A 17,959-nucleotide genomic window follows, 5' to 3' on the forward strand; every position below is an offset into this window, starting at 1 on the left:
CGTTGTCTCTGTTGTACCCACTTCAACGGGCCTTACCTAAATTCAAACAGAACTGAGGATATGATCTTATTTAGCAGAAGGTCATCTATGACTGAAGTAATTTTCTGGAAACAACTACATCGAAATTGAAATCTATACATTTTACGAGCAGCTGCCCTATTGGACAATGATGACTCACTGCATTTCCTGACACCCCAAGCAAGGGACCTTGAACCCCACAGATCTTGGTTCCAAGACCAACCATTTCTGAGACTGAGGCGCATTACTAACACACTTACACGTAGGCAAATGCCTCCATACACGTGGACAACACAATGGCACAGTGTTCACAGAAATTCGAGAAATACATAAGCCACAAAGGAGGCCCAACAACAACAAAAAAAAACACTCATTTTTTTCCTTCAGTCCTTCACCCCTAGCTCTGTAGAGCAGTACAAGCAGAATCCAAAAGAAGGCAGGCAGATGGGCCTACAGGTCCCATTCTGTACATTGCCAGTCCCAGAACAGTGACAGGTACAATGAGGGTGGACAACACAGGTAAAATGAACTGATTAACGTCAACTTGTCTAATGACAGAACTCGAAAGAAAATACAGCACTGCCAAATCTTCTTTTCCCTTAAACATAACCACGAAAGGCTAACATTTTTCCATATTGAGATTCAATAACACACACACGTACACATACATGCCACACCATTTTGCCAGAGGAAAATTAAGAGACAGAAAAGACCACAGGCCTGAAGAGTAATGAAGAAACTGTTCAGCCCTGGCCGGTTTGGCTCAGCGGTTAGAGCATCAGCCTGCGGTCCTGAGAGACCCGGGTTCGTTTCCCGCTCAGGGCGCGTACTTCGGTTGCAGTTTGTCCCCAGCCCTGGTCGGTTGTGCGGGTGGCAGCCACTCGATGTGTTCCTTTCACATCGATGTTTCTCTCTCTCTCTCTCTGTTCCTCTCTCTCCCTCCCACTCTGCCTGAACAAAAAATGGAAAAATGTCCTTGGGTGAGGATTAAAAAAAAAAAAAAAGAAACTGTTCAGTAGCTACAGTATCTCAGTGAGAAAACTAACAAAAAAATTTAAAATAAAATATTCAGACATTAATGAATGTGTAGTTTATACCTAATGAGATCTTACACTGGTTATAATAGTAATTGATCAAAAGCAAGAAAGTGTTAAGTTTTTATTTTATTTTTTTTCTTTATTGATTTTAGAGAGAGAGTAAAGGAGAGGGAGAGAGAGATAGAAACACTATGAGAGAGAACACTGATTGGCCACTTTCTGCACACACCCCCACTGGGGATTGATCCCACAACCTGGGCACGAGCCCTGACCAGGAATCGAACTTGTGACCTCTTGGTGCATGGGTTGACGCTCAACCACTGAGCCACACCAGCTGGGCGAAAGTGTTAAGTTTTTAAACAATGAACACACAACTTATTGAGAAAAAATACACTGTGATTGTAACAGAGAGCACAGAAAACCAATCAGCTGATGAGTTTGACTGAATGTTTCCCTTATACCTAAATACCATGGACGTCACAGGACAAAGGTTTGCAACCATCCCCGTGAGTGAGTGAAGCCTCCTCCCATCTGTCCTCTTCCAATGCTGGGAGAGTGGAGACGGGGCAGCAGCCGTCGTACCCCAGGGCGTTTACCTGCCTGGCTTCAGGGAGTCGACTTGTTGGCACAATTCCTGAAGGCTAACATTGGAAAAAGTCCACTCATTCTTCTGTTTATTCGTCTGTTCATTATGAACATGAACAACAACAGCTACCACTATATGGCTCTTACTTTGTGCCAAGTACTGTCCTAATATTGATTCATTGAAATCTCATTGTAACCCTGGGGCTAACTACATACTCTTATGATATTCATCTTGCAGGGGAAAGACTGAGGCATCAAGAGGTGAAAGAACTTCCCCAAGGTCACACCTGTTAAGTGACAGGGCCAGCACCAGAACTCACACAATCTTCATCTATAGTCTACGCTCTTAATCACAACATTTTATTGCCCCTCCCATCCATGCGTCCGTCTGTCTGTCCATCTATCCCCCTCCCTCTATCTTCTACCAACTACCCTCTCACCCACCTACCCATTCTGCAAGTCCCAGTTTGGCAGTAGATGATTACAACGCTACCTCCCCCTCAAGGAGCTCCTAGTCTCTTGGGTGAGACATGTATGTAAACACACAATTACCTTGTAGAATATCAAGTATGCAGACAGACTCCAGATCTCTAGGGAGCTGGTTCTTCCGTGTGCTTGGCAGAGCCGGAAAGAGTCAGTTCCCTTTATCTCATACAGATCCACACTATCCTCTCCCCAAAAGCCCAGCTGCTCAAGTTAAAACCTTACTCTGCCTGGCATCTCACATCATGGGTGTCACAGTTTCCTAGGTAACTAGGCATGAGGAAAGCCTGTAAAATGTTAGGAAACACCAAGATTCTCTAGCAAGAGATGATACTCCATAGTTCATATCTCCCGAACTCTGTTCTAAAATCCTTAAAATGCCTTAATCCTAAAAGACACTGCTAGAGTTTCATTACAATAAACCCAGTGGTTAAATACAGATTCCAAAGTCCAATGACCCAAGCTAAGTCTTGGTCTACTACCTACAAATTGTACGACCTCAAACAACTTATTTACTCTCTTTAAGCTTTGGTTTTAACTATGAAAAATGGAGGTGAAAACAACATGCCTCACAGAGAAGTTGTGAGGAAAAAGAAAGAAGAAAAAGGACAGGCCATGGGAATTGCTCGACACACTGCCGGTGGACAAGTACCCAACACTGCTATGTGGTTGTTATAGCAACACATCTCTGAGGGTTTGAAGTTCCGGTGTTGGTAACTTTTAAATTTCATTTTTCAAAATAAAAAAAATAAATAAATTCTTAAGGTAAAACATTGAAATGTATTGAAGAGGGTAAGAAAAACAGACACACTACCAAATTGGGTTACCTGGAGATAGAGCCTGTGAGTTACGGCTCCGTGTGTCTAGGGAATACCTTATCATTTAAAGTGTGTGTGAATCAAGCCCACTTGGATGCTAGCTGTGAAAATATGCACTACATACACCACACAGCCAGAGAGCAGCTATTCACATTGAAATCTCAGCTCCACCACCGGTTGCTGTGGGAACCTTGAGGAAACAGCTTCAATGCTTATTTATGCCTCAGTTCTCCCATCTGTAAAAGGGTAATAATAAAAGTACTTTCCTTGCAGGGTTATTGTGAAGAGTCAGTGGGCTGCCACCTACGAAGCAAATTGAAACCCGAGCTGGTGCATTTTAAGGGGTCAATCAATGACCTGGGAGAAAAGACATGAATCCAGGAAATTTTATTCCTCATCTTCCGCTTCAAGCGAGGAATTTGGCAGCCACCCGAGAACCTGATCTCTCCCTCTCACATCCTACACACAGCCCATTGCCAAGTTCTATTGCGTCTTCTCCCAAATCTCTCTCAGATGCGACACCCGCTCTCCACCACCAGAGCCTTCGCCTGGTTCAGCCCCTCCGCACTCCTCAGACCGTATCCCCCGCACCACCTCGCCACTGCTCTCCGGCTGCTGTCTACAACGCCGATGCTCGAGTGGTGGTTCCAAACCACCAGGCGAGCCCATCTCCTCTCCCTACTTCTCCCTCGGTCCCTCCCGCACTGAGCAGGCTCATCCCAACCCTATAAAATGACCTGGCCCTGACTGCTCGTCAGCCATGGTTCCCGCCGTCCTCGCATGCCCCTTGGTCCCAGGTGTTCCAAATCAACGTGCACTGCCCACACTCCAAGACGCCCTCTACTTCCATCACTTCGGAAATGGGATGCCTGTCCTTCTGCTAGTCTATCTCGTCCACTCCTCTTCCAAGGCTTTGCTAAAAACTTCCTCTGAATCCATGGGAGTTGAATCGGGGTCTCTCTGTGGGCTCCCGTAGCTGCTGTCTCATCCGTTACACAGGGTGTTTAATGGTGCACGTATCTTCCTCCTCCCTCTGCCGCGAGCTAGTGTACTGTTAGCTCTATGCCTTGTTCAGCTTCGTCTCCCACAATGAATGCAAGGCCCGATCCACACAAGTCATTCAATAAATGTTTCTCGAAAGAGTGAAGCAATGAATATTCATTCCTGCTCTGTCACTGAATAGCTGTATGCGTTTGACATCAATCATAGAATTGTCATTTTATCTCACTATATCTCATATATATCAGTCATATATGTAGAAAGGGGAACACCATAAATGTTTCCTTTTTTAGTATAAATTTCCTTAGGTCACCGAAACATTTTTTTATTATTATTTTTTTTGATTTTAGAGAGAGAGAGAAAGGGAGAGGGAGAGAGAGTTAGAAACATCGATGAGAGAGAACATCAATTGGCTGCCTCCTGCATGCCCCTCACTGGGGATTTGGCCCACAACCTGGGCATGTGCCCTGACTGGGAATCAAACCGGTGACCTCTTGGTGCATGGACTGATGCTCAACCATCGAGCCACATTGGCCGGGCACCTCAATGTTTTTTGACAGGACATAATAAATATATATATGCTCAAAAAAAAAAAAAAAAAGCAAAGTGAAACATGTATTGATAACATTAAGGTCAATTCTTGTAGAACTCCTCACTCTTGAAACATTTTAGTTTATGTAAAGAGGGAGAAACATGTAGGTAGATGGCACCAGAAGCCAATGGCAACAAGGGCAGTGCAGGGACTGAAGAGCGTTCATGACTGCTGCCCTCACGGTTCGTGGTAGCCTGGCCATCTACCGGCCGACACCTGTTGGTGGGGACCTGCCGGGTGCTGGAGATACAAAGAGTTCTCCACAAGCTGCTTAGTAGGGCATGGATCCGCTATTAACCCACCCAAAGGCATCCGCCAACCTTCGGCATGTCTCCCACTCGATGCCAGCCCACCAGGAAAGGAGAGTGAAAGGGGAAAATGTATCAGGAACAGGGGAGAGAATGGGAAGGTGTGGGCAAGAAAGACCTGTAAATGCAGCAGTAGGAAACTCTTAAGCTAGGTACCCAAGGAAACCTTTCTTTTCTTTTTTGGCTTCAAGCCACAAACTTTGGTGATAAAAACATTAAGCGTTCATTTACCTAGATGCATTTCTTTTTAACAAATAAGAAGATTTCCTGGGTTTTTTTTTTTTTTTTTCGTTTTGTTAATCCTTACCCGAGAATATTTTTTTCAATAATTTTTAAGAGAGTGGAAGGGAGGAAGGGAGGGGGAAGGGAGAAAGAGATAGTGAGAGAGACACATTGATTGGTTGCCTCCCGCATGTGGGATTGAACCTATAACCCAGGTGTGTGCCCTTGACCTGGAATCAAACCTGAGACCTTTTGGTATGTGGGTCAGTGCTCTCACCATTGAGGGCAGGAAGATTTCCTTTTACTTGGCACTAACATTCTTGCGCCAGGAAGAAACACATCATTATTAAAATTCAGCTAAACCCAGCCGGTGTGGCTCAGTGGTTGAGCATTGACCAATGCACCAAGAGGTCGCTGGTTCGATTCCTGGTCAGGGCACATGCCCAGGTTGTGGGCCTGATCCTTGGTGGGGGACACGCAGGAGGTGGCCAATTGATGTTCTCTCTCATCGATGTTTCTCTCTCTCCCTCTCCCTTCCTCTCTCTCTAAAAATCAATAAAGGGGAAAAATGAACAAATTTGGCTAATTATAAATTCCTAGAAGTTTCCTACTTTTTTGGACTGGGAACCACTTATTTATGGTTATCAGTATTCATAAAACTCACTGGGTTAAAAAAAAAAACACTGCTGAAATGTGAATTCAATGTTAATTTTACCTATATGTATGGTTTGGTCAGAATCCTTAGTAATAGCCCATTCTGGATGATGCTGTGTCACGTAGCTACAATAAGAAAGGTTCATGTTGGGCTCACCAAACCTAAACTGCAGGGGTACCACGAACCACATTTCTTCTTTTATAAATTAGGTACTCTCTAAGTTTTTCCTCGGTTTTTCTATTTTGTGATTTTATGAGAGTACTCACTATTACATTGCTGTAATTAAAAGATTCTAAAAGATATTTCTGCATATAAGCAAGAGCATCTATCCCCATAATAACCCACAAAATACGTAAAGCAGCTTTTGCAATTGACATGGGGCCTACAACATGGAGCCAAGTAGCCCACACACCTTAATTACAATCCTAGAAAAAGGTAGGAAAAGGAAACGCCAAGTTGGAACAATTCTCTTGGTAGGGAATGAGTGTTACCTATGCTATAACACTGGAAGAAACCTAGGGAGTATCTTCCAAGTAATTCAGTCTTAACTTTGTACATAAAAAACAGCGCATGAAATACCCACAGTGCATCTGACTACGAACATTGCATCTCCTCTAACACAGGCAGCTTTGCTAGAGCACAGACATTGTATACCGTGCTAAGAATCAGCAGGTACAGCAGCAATGGAAGTGCTATGCAGTGAGCCCCTTTCTGGATCCACTCCGAGTGTCCTGAGAACAACACACGGAAATCTGCTTGCACATTGACAATAGCGATATTGATAGTTTTCCATGTTCCCTTTCGGTTGCTAAGAGATTTACATCGGACAGGCTCTGCTGTACTCATAACAAAGCATTTTGGTGCACAGAGCATTTGCTCTAGCTCAGTGGGTCCAGAAACTCCATTCGCCTCACCCCTGTCCTATTTTGCTTCCAAGTCAAACAGGGGCCCAGGCACAGAGGCAGCAGGCCTCCATCGCTCCCCCAGGACACTGCTATACAGACCCCTGGTGCAGCTGACAACTCTTACACAGTCACTGACAGCGATGATGACACCTTGTCTTTATACCAATATATGTACCTTTCCCCATGTTTCCTAGAAGCCAGCTGATCATGGTGGGGGTGGGCAGAGGCGCATGGAGGGGGGCAATCAACAGACAAACCTAACACAATACAGTTAGACCAGGACCTAGCAGAATGTGGCCATTTCCTGACAGCTCTGCCGTGCAAGGCTTTGAAAGAGGCCTGCACAGAATTTCCTAACCGAAGTTTGTACTGCCCTGAAAATATATTCAAGTTTATTGACAAGAGTATGGAAGTGGGAACTATCTAAATTTAACATCTTGCAGCAAAGCGACTGCAGCCCTCCAAACTCAGCCTCATCGAGTCCGCCAACAAAAAGCAGAGGCGTCCTCTGTGGATCCCAACCCTATAGGAAATGGCAAAGCCACCAGAAATATTCACGATCGCTCCGGAGGAGCGGTCCATGTGGTGGGTGAAATCTGCATGTCATTTAGAAAGCACACGCATCACTGCTCAGAGCAAATTAAGATGATCTTTCCCTTGGGAAGTCTCACAAAGAGACATAAAAATGGTTTATGACCTGACTTCTGCATGCAGATCACAGAGTTTTCATCAATTTTTATTAAATGTCATGGGAGAAGAGTGCTTTGGGGCCTCTCTCCTGGCCGGTACCTAGGAGTCATATTTAAGGGCACAGCCACCAAACACTCCATAAGTAATCAAACACCACTGACCTAGAATATTGCTATTTTTTGCCGTGCATTAGAATGTAGGTAGGCGATGATTAATGCCCACGCCTGGACTGAAAGCAATCAGTGTTGAAGCGTGCAAGTCCCTGGCAGGTCATGGGAATTCCTGCCTTCAAGTTTATCACTCTTGCCCAGCAGAGAAAAACAAGCCTCTGTGCTTCGAGCTGTATTTAACAAAAGAAAGTTATTGCAAGCAGCTTATTTTCATTGCACAACCTAACAAAAAGGCACCACATAGACATAAGAGGCAAAAGGGAAGAAAAAGCACAAAGCAGGAAATGACTTTTTCTGCTCCATCCTTAAGGTCACGGATCTGCCTGAGCAGCACACACATGTGACACAGTTCTAGCACAAAAGCTCCTTTTCCCTGACACAGACCTCGCAGAAGTACAAAGCCTGGCTCGCCGGCCTCTCCCTCCAGCCTAGGTCACTGCAGTCCATTTAACCTTGACTGGGCTGGAGAGAAACTACTTTCAAGTCCCTTGCACACCTGTCTGTGCCATGGAAACATGCCGGTGCCTGTGCAGAGTAAAGCATACTTTCCTTCCGCATCGGCACTGCAATCACCCCACGCAGGGCACGATCTTCCCTCACCTTGCCCATCCTGTGGCCGGGTCGGCCATAGGACCGTCTCATCTGTCCCCAATTTACACCCCCAATTGACACTCCGCATAGCATGCAAAAACAGCCCTTGCTGCCTCTCAGGGAGGCTGGGAGGGATAAAAGCAGAAAGAAGCCAGGCAAGATGTGTGCTCTGGCTCACACAGCTACCTTTTTCTTCCGATCCCGGGACCGTTTGCGGTGTTTCCTTTTTTTCTCAGTCTCTTCTTCAGCATTGATTTCCAAATCCCTGTTTTTCTTTAATTGGGAGGCTGCATGAGCCATAATGCATTGACAAAGATCCTCTCAAGCACGAAGGGCTTCCTGGTAAAAGGTGATATCCTCGGGCACCTTAATCAGGCTCCCAGCAGCATTCCAATCACTGGAGAGAAACCTCCGACTAGAAGCAGGAAGACATTCAAAATGCAGAGATGCTGGAGACGTGGAAGCTTTCAAAACCCCCAAGGACGGCTCGCAGACTTCATCCTACACCTTCCCCTACCTGGACCCTTCCACCAGAGTGCAGCCATTGTAATGCATTGGCCGTAGTGAGAAGACAGCTGGGACAGAGGAAGCTGTATTATGGCTGTATCCCCGGCCACCAGCTGGAAGTGTCTAAGTGATTCCTCAGAAGGGGGAACGCTGCACAGGATGCTTCTCCGGAGGGAAAAAACCAAGAGTCACCACACATGCAGGAGCACAAACCCAGCACTAATTCTGAAAACCTATTTTAGAATCCTTCGAAAAAAAAGACAGGACTGCAATCTATGCATCACCACTAGATCTGCACAGAGCATAATTTAACCCATACCAGAATGGAGCAGTTCCTACTTCAGCTTAACTGCTGAGGGTGACAAAATATATCAAATACAATTTCACAAAACATACTCAAATTTTGCTGTGGGGCTCTTGCCTGCATTATGGGAAAAACAATGCATGCATTGCTGGTCTCCACAGTGCATCCTTTATGCTGAACGGTCAGCCTAAATGCATTTTGTGGGAGAGGACTACAGAAGGGCCTGTTGTCTTTTAAAAACAACATGCTGATTACAACACATCATACAGAAAGACGTGAGCATGTTGGTGTAGGGAACAGATGCCTGATTCATAGGAGCTCCCCAGGACTCGCCCCTCTTGTGGTCTGAGGGTCAGCGAAGGGGGGATCTGAGACGTAATGAGGGTCTCTGAGTCACTGAAATGCAGACTGGCTTTCATGTTGGGGTTTGCTTCAATCACCTTCCTATTTTTGCCACCTGAGTCCTCAGTGCCTGCAGCCTCTGAATATTCATGATGTGAAGTGAAGCAGCAGCAATGCACGAGGCCTGCTGGGTGTCCTCTGCTCGGGTGCACGCACTGGAAGAGATTTAATAAGTAAGGGATTATTTACACACACACACACACACACACACACACACATCCACACACACGGTATTCCACATGGCGTTAGCAAGCAGCAGCTGAACTATCAGACTGGACCTATCACATCTGGGCCCTGGTGAGAAGCCCTACACGCACCGAGAAAATGAGCAGAATAAAACCAGAGGATGCTCTGTTGAAAAGACTTTGCATGTGTGCGTCCAATGCCCAGAGTCCAAAACTTGGGGGATCCGTGCCTTTGACTTCGCAGGACTGGCTGAGACAGTGTTCGAAGGCCTCAGCAAAAAGTCCAAAGGTGTCCTGTGAGGACGTGGGGGGTTCTCTGCAGCTGCTGTTCACCTGCTTCACAAAGAGCCCCAAGTGTGAGTTCCTGTTTCGGAAGGTGTTTCCCCTCATAAGGTGCTTTGCAGTCTGCCAGGCAGTGGGAGGGGATGGGAAGGAAGGGCCCGGGGACCGTGGCCATTCCGGTTCTGCTACAAGTGGACTGCACACGCTTCTCGGGCCTCGCCGCGAACCGCGTGAGACCCATGCTGGTCTGACGGCTCCTGAGGTCCTACTGTGTGCGCGGCTGCTCCTGCGCTGCTCCCCCACTTCCTGCCACTCTTCGCAGGAAGAAAGCATTCCAGCAAGGTTCTCCACGGCCTAGAAGCCACCGCTGGACAGGAAAGGGGAAAACGAAGGCGCGGAGTTAAACGCAACCCGGACCCAAAGGCAGTAAACCATATCGGGGTCTTCACGGTAAAAATAAGTGGTTTTTCTACCAGGATTTTGTATCATGAGAGTAATAGGATGAAGAATAGACAATGTAAGCTTGGGTGTGCTTTCCTGCCGTCTAAAATCGTCCTATCCTTTTGAGGAACATTTGTACAATTTCCTTCCTTATTTTCAGCAACTTGAAGAGGGCAGCCAGCTAAACAACTGGCTGGTTTCCCCCTGGCTCAGGACCATTTTTTCCTTCTTCCTTCATGGACACTAATGATACTTTAAAACATATTTATAAGTATGTTTGGGCCAGGTAACTTGTCCGTCTGAGGCTAGCAAAGCTATACTTTCCCGCTGACCTTCGCCTGCCAAAGCACGGTTGAAAATCAGGAAACCAGGCCACAGGTAGTTTTCAACACACGTCTGTCCAGAATAATTCTTTGCCTCCCCCAAATGTTCAGAAGTTGAGACTCCATCGTGACTTTTAAGCTGCCATGGTATACTTTTTTTTTAATGTTGGATTTTGCAGTATGTCAGTAAGTGGTTAACCCTCTCAACAGAAAACCTAAACAAGCTCTCTTACAGAAAATGTGTGAGCCAGAAGAATTTAAGAGCGGCACCGCCGAGGAAGGTGGCCTGTGCACCCAGGGTGGTGGCTGTTATGTCACTGAGGGTGAGTCCCTTTGTTCTTACTACGTGTGCCCCTGACAACTAACTCCCAAGCTCCTTGCGTACTTATTCTCAACACAAAGACATTTAGGCAAGAGAGCTGCAAATACTATTTTCCCCTCCCAAACAGAATCGACAGTTCTGCCAATAATTCTAGAAAGCAGGTCCTTCTAATAGGTGAAACTGAACCATCTGAAGAACCTTGAAACACTTTATTGTCTGGCTGAAGATATATAACACGTTCCCACTTAAGTTTCCAGAATCCATTCTCTCCTGGGAAATCACAGGATGAGTCTTCGAGGTACGACTGATTGCACAGCTGTCTCTGAGCAGGCGGCAGGTCTCTGACAGCGGGGGAGGGGCTACAGAAACGACATCGCAGCGAGCAAGGTCCAGTTGGTCCAACAGTCACAGGGCAGCTTCCTAGTCCCGCCGCCTGGCATCCGCGTGAGGGTGTAGGGGACAGACTTGCACAGGATGGTGATGGCCTGTGCCTGGAGTGTCGCAGCTACTGAACGTGAAGGAAAAACAATCCTGAAGAAAACCAACAACAAAAACCTGTTCTCATTTTTAAAACAAAGTTCCAGGTACACGAATTTGGAAGCCATCCTTCCAAAGCAATTTACCAGAGTGATCTTTCCAACTTTGACTCGCTGCAGAAATGTTTCATTGGGGTAAGTCCTGTAGAAAAGGCAGGTACAGTCAGTGTGACAGCAGTGCCGCCTGGCTGAACCGAAACAGTGGTGTCCGAGAGACCCCGCTTTCTGGCCCCTGGTCCTTCCTGCAGGGGTCACTCGGTGAGCGCGGTTTGAAATCCAGCCACTGCAGCAAGGAGTCCTGGTCTCCTCGTTTGTACCTCTGTCACTAGACGCTGTCAAACAGGGACTCCTCCTGTTAAATGATTCCTCATGATTCTGTCCAACGTAATTCTCGATTTCTTACCAGAAGCAACAAGTTTCATTTAGAACATTTCCTATCTGTGTGTTATTACAGCATAAAACTAGTACAAAAAAAGCAAAAACTACTTTCCAGTTTGGCACCTAGAGTCATGCATATACCCCCCAAATGTTCTAACCCAGGAATAAAAATACTGTGACTAAATATTCCACTGAAAATAAACCAAATCCATTCACTGGGATGTTTTGCAAACTTTAGAGACCACAGCCAGGGACACGTTTTCCCCTCAGTGTTCGCCTACACCTTGCCAGGACCTCAAGGCAAACTTTGACTTCAGCCCATGAATAACTTCACTACCCTCGGCTGGCACTTTGTATTGTGTCTCCACACTGCTGAGCGGAGTTGACGCACGAGCAAACAGTAACATGTGCCGTCTGTGGAGATGATAACTGTCACTTGGTCACTCTGAAGTTACAAGAGCTGTGCACGTGGAAGTGATACGACGCGGGGATGCGGTGAACTGGGAGATGGGGAGATGGGGGTTCAGAAGCAGGACCGATCAGAGCAGGGGAAACGGTTCAGCCTGCCAGGGAGGCTGCACCTCGCCACCCCGCCCCCGGCTCCGGGTAGTGAGGAAAGTGCGTGTTTTGATGGGATGTGACTATTTTGTGCGGTACCCACTTCGGTTTTCCCAGAAGCAGAGCAGCCTTGCCACAGGAGACAGTCAAAATATTTTCCCTTCACAAAGAAAAATGGATCCATTGTCGATGATGTCAAGAGAACTTGAGCAGGTCCTGAACACGTGGAGAAATGAGAAAGAAAACAAGCAGAAACCTGTCCATGGTTACAAAGGACCAAAAAGCACCCCAGGACATTCTCAATTCATAGATAAATAAAGTCCTAAAAAACAAACAAACAAACAAACAAAAAACCCCACGCAAAGCAGGGCTGACTGGAACACGCCGGGGCTGGTGGTCCTGTCTACATTCCTCGTAGGGGCGGCGCCTGTGGACACATACGCACTCAGCCTCGGTTCCATCTGCCTGAGCACTTGGTCTGCCCTCCATTCTTGGAGCAGGCTGTCTGTCCAACTAACCGGCCTGACCTCAGCACTGGAGAGCCAGCTGGCCACACGCTGCCAGCTGCTTCGGGGACCTCACCCGAGCACCTGGGGCAGGCACACAGGACCGCTTCCAGGAGGTCTCTCTACCACACCCACGATGGCCGGCAGAAAGGAAAGGGATCCTTTCCCGCACGTGGAAGACTCCCCAAGGCACATCCCTGCAGTCTGACCCCCAGAAGTAGACTGGTCATGCCTAGCAGAGCTCTGGGCGCCAACCTGCCCCGAAAGTGGTGGGCAAAGGAAATGCACTGAACGAGCCGCCTCCTCGCTGGGCCCGTTCCTCTAGGAGGAAGGAGTGGACTAGATGATTCGAAGACACTCTCCCGTGAACCCACAATGCTGTGATTGGAGGTGACAGCAGGTTGTGGGTGTTTGGAAATAAAGGCATGTGTATAGGAGAGGTTTAAGAAGAATTTATAATCTCTGCAAGTCAATATAGTGGCCACCCGCCCCCTACTGAGCTGGTGTGGCTGCAGAACTTAGTTTTTAATTTCATTACATTTCAAATTTAAAAACAGACTCAGCTGAGATGTTGAAACCCATCGAAGTGTGTTGGGAGCAATTTGGGTTTGTGACTCTATTTTTTCAAAATTATATTTTTTGAAATAAAAGACCGATCAGGTATTTCCCATGATAATTCAGCAACCCAGTTGAGAAATAAAATACACAGTGGATTTCAAGACTTAGTATGGGAAAATGCAATGTAAAATACCCCAGTTATAACTTTACATACCGACTCATGATAAAATGAGAATAATTTGGATACATTCAGTTAAATAAAATACATTAAAACTAATTTCACTTAAAAAAAAACTTTTTAAATGTAGCTATTAGAAATGTGAAATATGTGGGGCTCACAGTATATTTCTGTTGGACAATACTAGTCTATATAAGCAGCTTATATTAACAAAAAGCAAGCCCAGTTTTCTGGGCATCATCTTCCAGAAGGCCGGTAAGTGTGCACACCCGCATTAGAAGCCACTTGGTGGCCGGTCCTGATGCTTCCTGTTGGAAGAGGTGAAGCACAGAAAGATGCACGCTCTCAGGCACCCGTGACAACAGCAGCGTTCATGCACCCAGGGCCTCCCTCTCTCTGCTGGTCACCACGTTCAGCACCTGGGATGTGAGACTTGGTCCCTGCCTTCCAGTAACCAAGGTGACAGAGAGACAAGTAAACCACAATGACAACACACATATAGGTGCTAGGGAGGCAGGGCCAGGAGCATATAAAACAGAATGAAGTGGTCAGCACTCAGCACAATGTTTCTAGGTCAGGTACCAAGTCTTTCTTCCTCACCCATAGAATTTGCAATTTCATAGTTCAACCCCTCATAATCTAGTCCTCCTGGCCAACTGCTCATGCACCGAACAGATCATGCGAACTCCCTGCGTGGCCTGGGCCCTGTGATAGGCGCCGGTGATACAATGGTGAACAGCACAGACGGGACCCCACTTTCTGCAGCTTCCAATCTTTGAGTAGAAACCAGGGGGAGTCAACAACAGAACAGGTAAGTAAAGAAGATAACTTCAGATAACAGCAAGTGTTATGAAGAACATAAAGTAGAATGACTGAACAAAAAGTGACGAGAAGAACAGAAGCTCATGGGTGCTGCTTCTTTCCGTTTATAGATTTTTCTAAGAGAAGTGAATCAACATAGTGACGAGCCAGTTGAGTGAGTCCTCCATTCTATTAGGGTAGTAATTGTCCCCAAATAGCCCTCTAAACCAAGACACAGACTGCAGTGGCTGACAGTGAGTGACAATGGTCCTCAAGCAATGTACTCAGTTCAAACATTCATTACTCAAGATAAATAACAGATATGCTTTTGTATCACTTATTTCCTAAACTATCTGGTTAATTATAACTCCTATTACATTTATTAACTCATAGTTTAATAACTCTCCCAAAAGGTTGATGGAGTATGTCCACCGAGTAAAAGTGGAATACATATTTCTATGTATCTTGTGGAGGTGAGTCTCATTTCATACCAAACATAACATATTCTATATAATAATATCTGCTTGATATTTCACTAAATGTGTGTTATTTATTGATTGATTTTAGAAAGAGAGAAAAAGGGAGAGAGGAACATTGATTAGTTGCTCCACTTATTTATACATTCATTGGTTGATGCTTGTCTGTGCCATGACCAGGGACGAACCCACAGCCTTGGGGTACAGGGACGGCACTCTAACCAACTGAGCTACCTGGCCAGGGCTATTTATTTTTTCCCATAATAATCATACTTAACATGCCCCCAAAGCATGATAAAGCAAGTAAGGGGACCCAGTCTTCCCCCAATCTTTGTTACAAGCAACTATAAGACCTTAGAGAAGTCCCTTCTCTTTCCTGGTTCCCCGGTTCCGCATCTGTAAAAGGAAAGGAATTCCGAAGTTTCTCTCCGAGTATACACACTCTGCGACGCTGACATAGAATTACAGTAAGAGTGCAATGATTGATTTATGTATTCCTCTGCTGGTGTGAGCTGATCAAGCTAGAAGGAAAGTAAGTTCACATTCAAAACACTTCTTTTAAGAAGCAACTAAAAGTCAAAGGAAGGCATGAAAGAGGATGTGCACCGAGGAAGCTGCTGGCCTTCGCTGCCAGCCTTGGCCGACCCTGTGCGCGAGGGGTGGCGCGGAGCACACAGAAGCGAGGTGTTTAGTTGCGGAAAGTGAAGTACCCAATCAGGCAGACTCATGAGGCCATTGTAGGATAGGGGCCCAGGGTAGAAAAACTACTAAACACTATGCCGAATGCTATCAAGTAAATCAGTCAAATCTTCAAACTTAAATGCAAGTAATGATTCTCACATTGTGGACCACATTAACCATGCAGAGACTTATGTCTGACAAAAAAAAAGTATCACTATTTTCTTGGAATTGGCGCTAACTTACTGCCACAGAAAGGGCTGCTTGCGGAGTTTATAGCCCCTTCCTTCTGTGAAATCGAAATGTCATGACATGCTTCTTACCAGCAGGAGTCAATAGCAGATATATATATATTTTTTTTATCCTCACCTGAGGACATTTTTCCATTTTTTGTTCAGGTAGATTGGGGGGGAGAGAGAGGAACAGAGAGAGAGAGAGAAACATCGATGTGAAAGGGACACATTGAGTGGCTGCCACCCACACAACCGACCAGGGCCGGGGACAAACTGCAACCGAGGTACGTGCCCTTAGCGGGAACCGAACCTGGGTCTCTCAGGACCACAGGCCGACACTCTAACCGCTGAGCCAAACCGGCCAGGGCAATAGCAGATATTTATGAAACAATGTGATCACCACAAAAGAAAATAACAGTAAAAGAGCAAAGAGCATTATCAAGCTGGGGTCCAATGCCACACAGACTGGCACTCAGGGTCCCCAAGTGCATTTAGAATTCCTCTTCTTCCTACCTACCTACTAAAGTCTTGGTAGTTTTTTCCCTTCCATGTTGCTTCCGAACACCAACTGTAAACCAGACTAATTAAATTCCTCTTTCCTTAGCTTTCTATGATATCATGTCAGGGTAAAATCAGAAGAGGTAGTCAAGTTTGAATATCAAAAATATCTTGTTTGGGATATAAGGGTATATGTTTTTTTGGGGAAAAGTTATGAGGCCATTTAAAAAAGATAAAAGTTGGGAACAAGTTTCTTATTCTTTTCCAATTTCTCGTTTTAAAAGGGGCAGGGCCAGTGGTGGGGGTGGGGAGTGGGGAGGAATATCTTTTCGAACTGTGAGGTATGGCTTGATTCAGGCAGATTTCATCTTACTCATTTTTGTATCTTCTAAGGCAGGCGTCAGCAAACAGTTTTGTAAAGGGCTGGATGGCAAATATTTTGGGCTCTGCTGGTGGATGGTCCCCGTGGCACAAAGCAGCCAGAGAGCAAAAGGAATGAACTCGGCCAGGATCCAACCAACCTCTGTGGACACTGAAGTTGGAACTCCATGTAGTTGTCACGTCATCAAATATTCTTCTTCTTTTGATTTGTTTTCAACCATTTGAAATTAAATATCATTCTTAGCTTGCAAGCTATACAAAAACAAGGTTGGATTTGACCCAAGGGTCATAGTGTGCTGACCCCTCTTCTAAGGTATCACATGGTTAATGACATACAGTTCTGAGGGTCTCCGAGAAAGAAAATGAATGAATGGATGGATACTAGGGTCAAAATCCTACAGATGCTTGGAATATTTATGTATATATGCATGTACATATGTATATGCATGCATACATGTAAGTACACACATGTATAAATGTGTATTTACATATTACCCATGGAAAGCTATCTTTTGTATTTGAACCTGTCATTTGAGTGATGGAAAAACATGTTATTATACACATTTTCCATACTATGTAAGACATGTCAAATGTCTTTATTAAGTCACTCAATAACAAATATTTGTTGGGCACTTCCTTTATTGAAGTAGCAGAGTCCATCACATTTATTTAAGACCCCTGACCTCAACAAGTGCCCGGTAAGTGATAGTGAGGAAGAACAATTTTAAGTAGTGCAGCTGATTCTGCACGCCCTCCCATTCTATGGGCTCTGTCCTGGAGTGAGCCTCCAGCTGGACTGGACACGTGGTGCTCTGTGCAATGCACAAAACGTCTGGTTCACTCTGCTCTATTTCCTCCCCTGGGATGGGGCAGGACAGAAGAAGTCCTTGCTTTACATGAACTGACTATTCTACTATACATATGTCCTACTAGATTACTTCCATTCCTTTGTAGAGCAAGGCACAGGAATAAATAAAGATTAATGGAGTATCTCCCCTATTTCTAATACTGTGCTAAACCTAATGGAAATTCAAGAGAAAATGCATAACCTTTTAAACAAAATATATGAATCATGATTACAGACTTATATGCTTCTTTGGGGTGTTATTTTATTAAAGGAACTAAAGTTGGAGGTGTGTCAATAGTTAATGAATGGTGCAGATTTCAAAGAATTATCTGGTAATTAAAGATGTGGATGCTATGGAAAGAACAAGCTTAGGTCTCTGACAGAAACTCTATCTGCTCTGAAGGAGGGGGATTGATCTTTAGGAAATGTAAGATCAGTTTGCTCCCATTCTTTCACCCCCGGCCACCCCCTCCACACACATCTACTAAACTG

At 45.4% G+C, this 17,959-nt stretch overlaps 1 protein-coding gene across 4 annotated transcripts in view; it reads right to left on the minus strand.

Annotated features, from left to right (window-relative positions):
* The window catches only part of ANK3 (ankyrin 3), a 611,274-nt gene that overhangs the window by 304,949 nt on the left and 288,366 nt on the right, over window positions 1-17,959 (minus strand). Inside the window, exon 1 of one of the 4 annotated variants that reach the window (XM_036265481.1) lies at window positions 8,260-8,488. The exons of 2 other annotated variants lie outside the window; for them this stretch is intronic. In XM_036265481.1, the coding sequence (XP_036121374.1) occupies window positions 8,260-8,373 (114 nt within the window). In that variant the 5' untranslated portion in view covers window positions 8,374-8,488. Of the gene's footprint in view, window positions 1-8,259; window positions 8,489-17,959 lie in introns of those variants that run through there. One more of the 4 variants, XM_036265484.1, reaches the window with a different exon arrangement.

The sequence above is a fragment of the Molossus molossus genome, unplaced genomic scaffold (genome assembly GCF_014108415.1).
Source record: "Molossus molossus isolate mMolMol1 unplaced genomic scaffold, mMolMol1.p scaffold_m16_p_17, whole genome shotgun sequence".
Classification (NCBI taxonomy): domain Eukaryota; kingdom Metazoa; phylum Chordata; class Mammalia; order Chiroptera; family Molossidae; genus Molossus; species Molossus molossus.